The sequence below is a fragment of the Heterodontus francisci genome, chromosome 28 (genome assembly GCF_036365525.1).
Source record: "Heterodontus francisci isolate sHetFra1 chromosome 28, sHetFra1.hap1, whole genome shotgun sequence".
NCBI lineage: Eukaryota > Metazoa > Chordata > Chondrichthyes > Heterodontiformes > Heterodontidae > Heterodontus > Heterodontus francisci.
Genome location: NC_090398.1, coordinates 35,488,760 through 35,499,416, shown reverse-complemented (window position 1 = coordinate 35,499,416; position 10,657 = coordinate 35,488,760). Strand labels below are relative to the sequence as shown.

Sequence of the window (10,657 nt, the reverse complement as noted above, 5' to 3'; positions counted from 1 at the left end):
CGCTGCTGTAGCACATGCGCAAATGCAGCATGTGCCACTAAAACGTCATCGACTGCGACTTTCGGCAGCTGCCAGGACTAAAGATGGCGCTGCTCAAATAATCACACGGAGACAACCTAACCTAAACACATGTCAGCACACAATGGTGGCGTGAGAGGTCGAGCGAGGGGGCTGGGGCGCAGGGAGCGGAGCCAGAGACAGCAGGGGGAGGGGAGGGAGCGGAAAGGGAGGTGGACTGCGTTTTCTGCGCATGCGCCAGAAACTTGCACCGGCCGGTCCCCGCACCTGGCAACAACAAGGTCTTCGGCCGCTCGCTCCCCGCGGCTCTCTACAGCTGCTCACTTCCTGCCCTCTCCATCCAGCCGTTCTCTCCAGCTGCAGATCCCCCATCCAGCCGCTTTCTCTCTTACTTCTCAACAGGCATTGCAGCTGTCTGGTCTCTGCCTTTTGCATCCCCCTCTTCAGGAACTTCTGAATTTAACTCCCTCCCACTACACCCCCACCCATTTCTTTCGCTCTTATCTACCTTTGCCTTAAAGCAACATTGAGGATGGAGAACGGTGTGGCTGCACTCCCACCTCACCAGTTGTGTACACAGCAAGAGCATTCACATTTGTGTTACCACGAGACACGGCATGCTTGTTTCTTTTAGTGCTCAGTCTCTGCTTGCTGAATGATCCCCAAGTGCTTGACCCCTTTTGATGCCCTCTCTGCTTGACAGGCAGCAGCTGGCAATTGCGGAGGCTCACAAGGCTCCCCATGATTGTTTCAAGGGCGGATGGGGAAACAGGTGGTTGTGTGTCCATGTGCACTGCTCTAATGGGTGCAGAAACAGGTGGCTGTGTGTCCTTGTGCACTGCTCTGATGGGTGCAGGAACAGGTGACTGTGTGTCCATGTGCACTGCTCTGATGGGTGCAGGAACAGGTGGCTGTGTGTCCATGTGCACTGCTCTGATGGGTGCAGGAACAGGTGGCTGTGTGTCCTTGTGCACTGCTCTGATGGCTGCAGGAACAGGTGGCTGTGTGTCCATGTGCACTGCTCTGATGGGTGCAGGAACAGGTGACGGTGTGTCCATGTGCACTGCTCAGATGGGTGCAGGAACAGAGCAACTTACAACAGGGACTGGAGCACATGCAGTGGCCCAGACAAAGAACAAAGAACAAAGAAAATTACAACACAGGAACAGGCCCTTCGGCCCTCCAAGGCTGCACCGATCCAGATCCTCTATCTAAACCTGTCGCCTATTTTCTAAGGGTCTGTATTTCTTTTCTTCCTCCCCATTCATGTATCTGTCTAGATACATCTTAAAAGACGCTGTCGTGCCTGCGTCTACCACCTCCGCTAGCAACGCATTCCAGGCACCCACCACCCTCTGCGTAAAGAACTTTCCACGCATATCCCCCCTAAACTTTTCCCCTCTCACTTTGAACTCGTGACCCCTAGTAATTGAATCCCCCACTCTGGGAGAAAGCTTCTTGCTATCCACCCTGTCTATACCTCTCATGATTTTGTACACCTCGTTCAGGTCCCCCCTCAATCTCCGTCTTTCTAATGAAAATAATCCTAATCTACTCAACCTCACTTCATAGCTAGCGCCCTCCATACCAGGCAACATCCTGGTGAACCTCCTCTGCACCCTCTCCAAAGCACCTGCATCCTTTTGGTAATGTGGCGACCAGAACTGCACGCAGTATTCCAAATGTGGCCGAACCAAAGTCTTATACAACTGTAACATGACCTGCCAACTCTTGTACTCAATACCCCGTCCGATGAAGGAAAGCATGCCGTATGCCTTCTTGACCACTCTATTTACCTGCGTTGCCACCTTCAGGGAACAATGGACCTGAACACCCAAATCTCTCTGTGCATCAATTTTCCCCAGGTCTTTTCCATTTATTGTATAGTTCACTCTTGAATTGGTTCTTCCAAAATGCATCACCTCGCATTTGCCCGGACTGAACTCCATCTGCTATTTCCCTGCCCAAATCTCCAATCTATCTATATTCTGCTGTATTCTCTGACAGTCCCCTTCACTATCTGCTACTCCACCAATCTTAGTGTCATCTGCAAACTTGCTAATCAGACCACCTATACTTTCCTCCAAATCATTTATGTATATTACAAACAACAGTGGGCCCAGCAAGGATCCCTGTGGAACACCACTGGTCACACGTCTCCATTTTGAGAAACTCCCTTCCACTCCTACTCTCTGTCTCCTGTTGCCCAGCCAGTTCTTTATCCATCTAGCTAGTACACCCTGGACCCCATGCGACTTCACTTTTTCCATCAGCCAACCATGTGGAACCTTATCAAACGCCTTACTGAAGTCCATGTATATGACATCTACAGCCCTTCCCTCATCAATCAACTTTGTCACTTAGAACAAAGAACAAAGAAAATTACAGCACAGGAACAGGCCCTTCGGCCCTCCAAGCCTAGGCCGATCCAGATCCTCTATCTAAACCTGTCCTCAAAGAATTCTATTAAGTTGGTAAGACATGACCTTCCCTGCACAAAACCATGTTGCCTATCACTGATAAGCCCATTTTCTTCCAAATGGGAATAGATCCTATCCCTCAGTATCTTCTCCAGCAGCTTCCCTACCACTGACGTCAGGCTCACCGGTCTATAATTACCTGGATTATCCCTGCTACCCTTCTTAAACAAGGGGACAACATTAGCAATTCTCCAGTCCTCCGGGACCTCACCCGTGTTTAAGGATGCTGCAAAGATATCTGTTAAGGCCCCAGCTATTTCCTCTCTCGCTTCCCTCAGTAACCTGGGATCGATCCCATCCGGACCTGGGGACTTGTCCACCTTAATGCCTTTTAGAATACCCAACACTTCCTCCCTCCTTATGCCGACTTGACCTAGAGTAATCAAACATCTATCCCTAACCTCAACATCCGTCATGTCCCTCTCCTCGGTGAATACCGATGCAAAGTACTCATTTAGAATCTCACCCATTTTCTCTGACTCCACGCATAATTTTCCTCCTTTGTCCTTTAGTGGGCCAATCCTTTCTCTAGTTACCCTCTTGCTCCTTATATATGAATAAAAGGCTTTGGGATTTTCCTTAACCCTGTTTGCTAAAGATATTTCATGGCCCCTTTTAACAATCTTAATTCCTCGTTTCAGATTGGTCCGACATTCCCGATATTCTTCCAAAGCTTCGTCTTTCTTCAGCCGCCCAGACCTTATGTATGCTTCCTTTTTCCTCTAAGCTAGTTTCACAATTTCACCTGTCATCCATGGTTCCCTAATCTTGCCATTTCTATCCCTCATTTTCACAGGAACATGTCTCTCCTGCACGCTAATCAACCTCTCTTTAAAAGACTCCCACATATCAAATGTGGATTTACCTTCAAACAGCTGCTCCCAATCTATATTCCCCAGCTCCTCCCGAATTTTGGTATGTGTTTTCAGAACAACTTACCTTGGAGCAATCTCCTCTTTCTGATTAAAATGAAGCAGACTGAAATCTTCAAAACGACTAAATAATTGCGAGAAAATGCCCGACAAAACCTCTCCTCCTTCCACTTTCAGAAACTCGCACCGAAGCTTGACACATGCGTGAATACCCGTTGGTGTTGCATAAAGCACATGCGCAGAGGCCGACCAGGCGCGTTGCCCGAAGATGCAGACGTCACGCGATGACACCATCGGTGCATACGCTAACCAGTCCTGGCAAGCCGGAACGCAGCGCATGCGCAGAGAGCAGGAGACCATCTGTGCATGTGCACACCGCGGCGCAGCCTGATGATGTCAGTGGTGGTCAGCGTTGTCAGGAATCACTTTGTTTATGGAATGCAGTGAGTCCGTGTTCCCCTGATGTCACCATTTATGCCTCCTCTGGGCCCATCCTCTATTTCTTTAATTGTCCCATTCGCCTTTCACCGTCATTCCTTTTGTCATCCAATCATTCCTGCCCTCCACCCAATCACATATCTTCCCCTTTGTTCTTTCCTGACCCGATACCCCACTTTTCACTGCCTCGATCATTGTTTTAAACCTGTTAATGTCTGATATCTTCCAGTTCTGATGATAGGCTACCAGCCTGAAATGTTAACTCTGTTTTGCTCCCCACAGATGCTGCCTGACCTCCTGGATGTCTTCAACATTCGTCTATTTTTATCAGTTTTACAGCAGTAAAAGTATTTTGTTTTCACTCCAGTACTGAGTCCTGTTTTATCTTAAATAGAATGGAATCATAGAAAGTTTATGGCACAGAAAGAGGTCACTTGGCCCATCGTCAACCAGCCTAATCCCTTGAGGTTTCTGCCTCTACTACCCTTTCTGGTAGTGATTTCCAGACCCCCACCACCCTCTGGGTGGAAAGAAAATCCTCATCTCACTTCTAATCTAATCTTTGACATGTTCTCCTCCCTAAAGTCCGCTTGACTGACAGGTTTGGCGTCCAGTCGTAGAGGCAGGACACTGGATTAGGCTACAGGACCAGGACGGTCAAAGTGCGGGCCCTGAGGTATTTGGGGGAAAGCTGCCTGTTGTTGGGGAAATGTTCATTCCCCAACTCCAGACGGGGAAAGAGTGGTGACTTCTCGGATCGCTGGGCTGTCGATCCCAAACTCCAGGAGGGGTCTACTATCCTGTAGTGTGTGCTGAGTGTGGGGAGGGTAAGAGGGAAAGTCTGATCCCCAATCCCGTGAAGGAGTCTCCTTTCGTGGAATGCGGACCGGGTTAGTGGAGGAGTAGTGTTTGATCACAACCCCAGGGTGAGGTCTCCCATCCTCGAGATTGTTCAAGTTCAGTTCGGGGGAGCGGGCGTGGGGGAGCCTCTGATCCAAGACACAATGGATGGGAACCTGATTCCCAGTGCGCCCGAACCCAGGAGGCTGGTCTGATCCCAGGAGATGGGTCCGAGCCAGAGGGGTGGGTGTGGGCAGGGGGGGGAGGGTTGATCCAGGGAGCAGAGTCCAATAAGAGGTGGGGGGGGCTCTGATCCTGGTGGTGGTGTGGTCCGATTCCAGGGAAAGTGGGGTGTGATCTGAGATTGGGGCACCTATTCCCGAGGCGCAGTCCGATCCTGGATCAGGGAACTGTTCCAATTGCCAAACCCAGGTGTCTTTGTATGTGGTGTGGGCTCTCATGTGGAAACCAGGCCAGCCAGAGTTAGACCTGTAAGACAGATGAAATGAGAGACTTGCACCCTCATTAAATTCTTTCAATTGCCAAGCCGCCTCCTGGGAGTGACTGTCTGCTCGACTCCTGTCCCGACTCCATTAAACACGGAAGAGGGCGACTGGAGGTCCGTTGGGTTCAGTGTTGATATTTTTAAAAATTTATTCTCTGACCCGCCCTAACTCACCTGTTTTTATCACTAAAATCCTGCCTTTAATCTCTGATTCAGACACGGAGAATGTTTGATCAGTAATTTCCAGTCTGTTTTCCCTTCTGTCTCTCACACAGTTAATTTCCTGGCGATTGTGATCCTGTCCCGGGGAAAATGCGGCCTCTCCACCTGTACCACTCGCTACCTGGTGGCCATGGCAACAGCGGATCTACTGTTCATTATAACTGAGGTGATACTGTTCAGGATCGGTTATTATCATTCCCCGCGATGTTTCCTGCACATCACTCCTGTGTGTAGTGTTATTATTGTCCTGAGTCGGACAGCCACAGAGTGTTCTGTCTGGTTCACCGTCACTTTCTCCTTTGATCGATTTGTAGCCATTTGTTGTCAGAAGCTGAAAACAAAATATTGCACTGAGAAAACGGCAGGTGTGGTTTTAGTAACAACCTGCATTCTGCTCTGTTTAGAAAACGTCCCCTATTACTTTGTATTTGAACATGGAGACATAATTGACAATGTTCCATTGGGCTGTTATCTAATTACAGCATATTTTACTGAGCCCAGATGGGTGGGATTTGACAGGTTTGATAAGATTTTAATCCCATTACTCCCATTCGCGTTAATTCTGTTCCTCCATGCTCTGACAGTCCGACATATTTTCGTGGCCAGTCGAGTCCGTAAAGGACTAAGGTGGGAGAGGAAGGGAGAGAATTGCAGTGACCCAGAGATGGAGAGCAGAAGGAAGTCTGTGATTTTACTGTTCAGCATATCTGGCAGCTTCATACTTCTGTGGTTGGTATATGTTGTACAATTCTTATATTGGAATATTACAGGAAGAGTTCCCAGAGATTACAGCGATTCCGAATATATATTTCGACGAGCTGGATTAATGCTGCGGACTTTAAATTGTTGCACAAAGACATTTATTTATGGGGCGACTCAGTCCAAGTTCAGAGAGCAGTTCAAGAGCATGGTGAAATATCCCATCGCATCAATTATTCAATTAATGAATAAATAAAACAACTGAGAACAACCTCGAGGCGGATCCCAGTGTTTGCACTCCATTAATGTAAAGTTTATCCCCAATGGGCAAGAGGTGACCGAAAACGGGATGACCAGAAGTACACTGGTGGGGTGGGGGATCACACACCAAAGAGCAGTGGGGCAGCAGGCAAGAGGTGACTGACAGCTGGATGACCAGAAGTACACTGGTGGGGTTGGGGATCACACACACCAAAGAGCAGTGGGGCAGCAGGCAAGAGGTGACTGACAGCTGGATGACCCGAAATACATCGGTGGGAGTGGGCAGGGGTGGGGGACATGGTGATATGCTTGCATCTGGGCAAACCCAGCCGAGGTGCTTGGCATTGTAAACGGCACCTTGGGTGAGGGAACATGGCAGGGTTCAGCTGAAGGGCCAGCAGCCCTGGTGCCTCAGCTTGGTGACTGCTCTGCTTGAGAGGCAATGCCATAGTGGTAATGTCAGTAGACTAATCATCCAGAGCCCAGGCTAATGCTCTGTAGACAAAAACAAGAAATGCTGGATTCACTCAGCAGGTCTGGCAGCATCTGTGGAAAGAGAAGCAGAGTTAACGTTTCGGGTCAGTGACCCTTCTTCGGAACTGACAAATATTAGAAAAGTCACAGATTATAAACAAGTGAGGTGGGGGTTGGGGAAAGAGATAACAAAGGAGAAGGTGCAGATTGGACCAGGCCACATAGCTGACCAAAACGTCACGGAGCAAAGGCAAACAATATGTTAATGGTGTTTTGAAAGACAAAGCATTAGTACAGATTAGGTGTGAATATACTGAATATAGAACATCAGCAAGTGCAAACCTGAAGAAAAACAACCTGAAAAAAACAGTGGGTAAGCAAACTGAACAAACTAAGATGAAATGAAATAAATGCAAAAAATGTAAAAAGGAATGCAAAAAAAAAAGGAAGAAAAAATAACTAAAAATGAAAGTAAAGTGGGGGGCTGTCATGCTCTGAAATTATTGAACTCAATGTTCAGTCCGGCAGGCTGTAGTGTGCCTAATCGGTAGATGAGATGCTGTTCCTCGAGTTTGCGTTGATGTTCACTGGAACACTGCAGCAATCCCAGGACAGAGATGTGAGCATGAGAGCAGGGGGGAGTGTTGAAATGGCAAGCAACCGGAAGCTCAGGGTCCTGCTTGCGGACTGAGCGGAGATGTTCCGCAAAGCGGTCACCCAGTCTGCGCTTGGTCTCCCCAATGTAGAGGAGACCACACTGTGAGCAGCGAATACAGTACACTACATTGAAAGAAGTACAAGTAAATCGCTGCTTCACCTGAAAGGAGTGTTTGGGGCCTTGGATTTGGATTAGGATTTTGGATTAGAGATACAGCACTGAAACAGGCCCTTCGGCCCACCGAGTCTGTGCCGACCAGCAACCACCCATTTATACTAATCCTACACTAATCCCATATTCCTACCAAACATCCCCATCTGTCCCTATATTTCCCTACCACCTACCTATACTAGTGACAATTTATAATGGCCAATTTACCTACCAACCTGCAAGTCTTTTGGCTTGTGGGAGGAAACCGGAGCACCCGGAGAAAACCCACGCAGACACAGGGAGAACTTGCAAACTCCACACAGGCAGTGCCCAGAATCGAACCCGGGTCCCTGGAGCTGTGAGGCTGCAGTGCTAACCACTGCGCCATAGTGAGGAGAGAGGAGGTAAATGGGCAGGTATTGCACCTCCTGCGATTGCAAGGGAAGGTGCCCTGGGATGGGGACGAGGTGGTGGGGGTAATGGAGGAGTGGACCAGGGTGTCGCGGAGGGAACGATCCCTTCGGAATGCTGACAGGGGAAGGGAGGGGAAGATGCGACAGGTTGTGGCATCACGCTGGAGGTGGCGAAAATGGCGGAGGATGATCCTTTGGATATGGAGGCTGGTGGGATGAAAAGTGAGGACAAGGGGAACCCTGTCACGGTTCTGGGAGGGAGGGGAAGGTGTGAGGGTAGAGGTGCGGGGAATGGGTCGGACACGGTTGAGGGCCCTGTCAACCACAGTGGGGGGAAATCCTCGGTTGAGGAAAAAGGAGGTCATATCAAAAGCACCGTCATGGAAGGTAGCATCATCAGAGCAGATGCGTCGGAGACGGAGAAACTGGGAGAATGGAATGGAGTCCTTACAGGAGGTAGGGTGTGAAGAAGTGTAGTCGAGGTAGCTGTGGGAGTCAGTGGGCTTATAATGGATATTGGTAGACAACCTATCCCCAGAGATGGAGACAGAGAAGTCGAGGAACGGAAGGGAAGTGTCAGAGATGGACCATGTAAAGGTGAGAGAAGGGTGGAAATTGGAAGCAAAGTTGCTTCCATGCTCTGTAGACATGGGTTCGAATCGCACCACAGCAAATGGTGCAATTTAAATTCAATTAATTAAAATCTGGCATTTAAAAGCTAGGTTAAGGGTTGCCACGAAACCATTATTGAATTTTGTAAAAACCCATCTTTTTCTGGAATATTCTTTCAGGATGGAAATCTGATGACCTACATGTGATACCAGACCCACAGAAATGTTGTTGACACTAACTTCACCTCTGTAATATCTGAGCAAACCACTCAGTTCAAGGGCAATTAGGGATGGGTAATAAATACTGGCCTAGCCAGCGACATCCACATCCAACATAACGAATAAAAAAGCACTCCAACCTCTCTTTCCTCTCCAAATGCCTTAAAAGTGTTGTTTTCTGCCAGATCCCTGCCCATTTTCCCAGAGGTTCATGTTTGAATCATTCAATCAGGATTCCAGCCCTGCTACAGTACCGAAAATGTTATTAACTAATTCACAAATGTCATCCTTGTGACTGTAGCAAATATAACCAATCCTTTCTCGTCCTTCTCGAACTGTCTGCAGCCTTTGTCACTGTTGAACACTCCATCATCCTCTAACATCTCTCCACTGTCATCCGACTGTGACAAATGTAATCTATCCCTCTTCATTTCTCTATTGTCAGAAGATTGCTGAAAATTTCTCCTCTCCCCACTCCCACTACATTACTTCTTGTGTCCCCAAGGATTTATCTGTCACCACCTCCTATTTGTCATCTCTATGCTGCCACTAGGTGACATCATATGATAACACAGCATTAGTTTCCAAATGTACACTGACCACACCCAGCTCTACCTCAGTGCAACTCTCTCAACACCTTCACCATCTCTAAATTATCAGACTGCTTGTCTGACATCCGGTACCGGATGAACAGAAATTTCCTCCAACAATCCCTGCCACAAATGTGATAGCCACCCACTCCATCTCTCACCCTGGCAACTGTCAGAATTCTCAACCTTGATGTCATATTTTCTGTCGAGATCTGCTTCTGACCACATATCCACACCATCACAAATATCACCTATTTCCATCTCTGTAACATTGGCCAACTCCCTCCCTACCTCAGCTGATCTTCTGCTGAAACCCTCATCCATGTTTTTGTTCCCTCTAGACCTGCCAATTCCACCTCACTCCTGGCTGGTCTTCCACACTCTACCCTCTACAATCTTGAGGAAACCCAAACCCCTGTGGCCATGTCTGACCTCACACCAAGTTCCATTCACCTCTCTCACCTAACCGACATTGTCTCCCTGTCATCGAATGCCTCGATTTAAAAATTTTCCTTCTTGTTTTGAAATCCCTCCATGGCCTCGCTGCTCCCTGTTTCTGTAATCTCCTCCTGCCCTACTGCCCTCTCTCTCTGTAAACTCCTCCAGCCCCAACAATCTTCCTTTATGTGAAGCCTCCTGCAGCGTCTATAACCATCAGAGATCTCCACAATCCTCTGATTTCAGCCTCATGCACATCACTGATTTAATATTCTCCACCAGTGGTGGCAGTGCCTTCAGCTGCCTGGGCCCTAAGCTCTGGAATACCCTCCCTAAACCTCACTGCCTCTCTCTCTCTCTCTCTCTCTCTCTCTCTCTCCTGCTATAAGACAATACTAAGAACTAAAATCTTAACACCAAGCTTTTTGGTCACTTGAGCTGATTTATTCTTACCTGGCTTGATGACAAATTTTGCAATGCTCCAGTGAAGTGTCTTGAGATGTTTTATTGTGCGAAAGGCACTATGCAAATATATGTTGTTGTTGCTCTCTATCTATCTATCTATCGATCTATCTATCTATCTATCTATCTATCTATCTATCTATCTATCTATCTCGTTATGTCTGTGTCTCCCTCTCAGGCACGTTTGTTGCCTTTCTTTCTCAGTCCCAAAACTAACTCTAACCCTTAAACTATAACTATAAATAACCCGAACACTAACCTTACTTCAATCCCAACCCTATCCCTCATTGCAACTCCAGCCCTAACA

The 10,657-nt window shown here is 48.0% G+C and overlaps 1 protein-coding gene across 1 annotated transcript; it reads left to right on the top strand.

Moving 5' to 3' along the window:
• The first annotated feature begins 3,736 nt into the window (after positions 1-3,736).
• Positions 3,737-6,330, top strand: LOC137345211 (probable G-protein coupled receptor 139). The gene is made up of 3 exons (XM_068008675.1): positions 3,737-3,813; positions 4,091-4,155; positions 5,429-6,330. The coding sequence occupies exons 1-3, from the start codon at positions 3,737-3,739 to the stop codon at positions 6,328-6,330; spliced, it is 1,044 nt and encodes a 347-aa protein (XP_067864776.1).
• Positions 6,331-10,657: the final 4,327 nt, after the last annotated feature.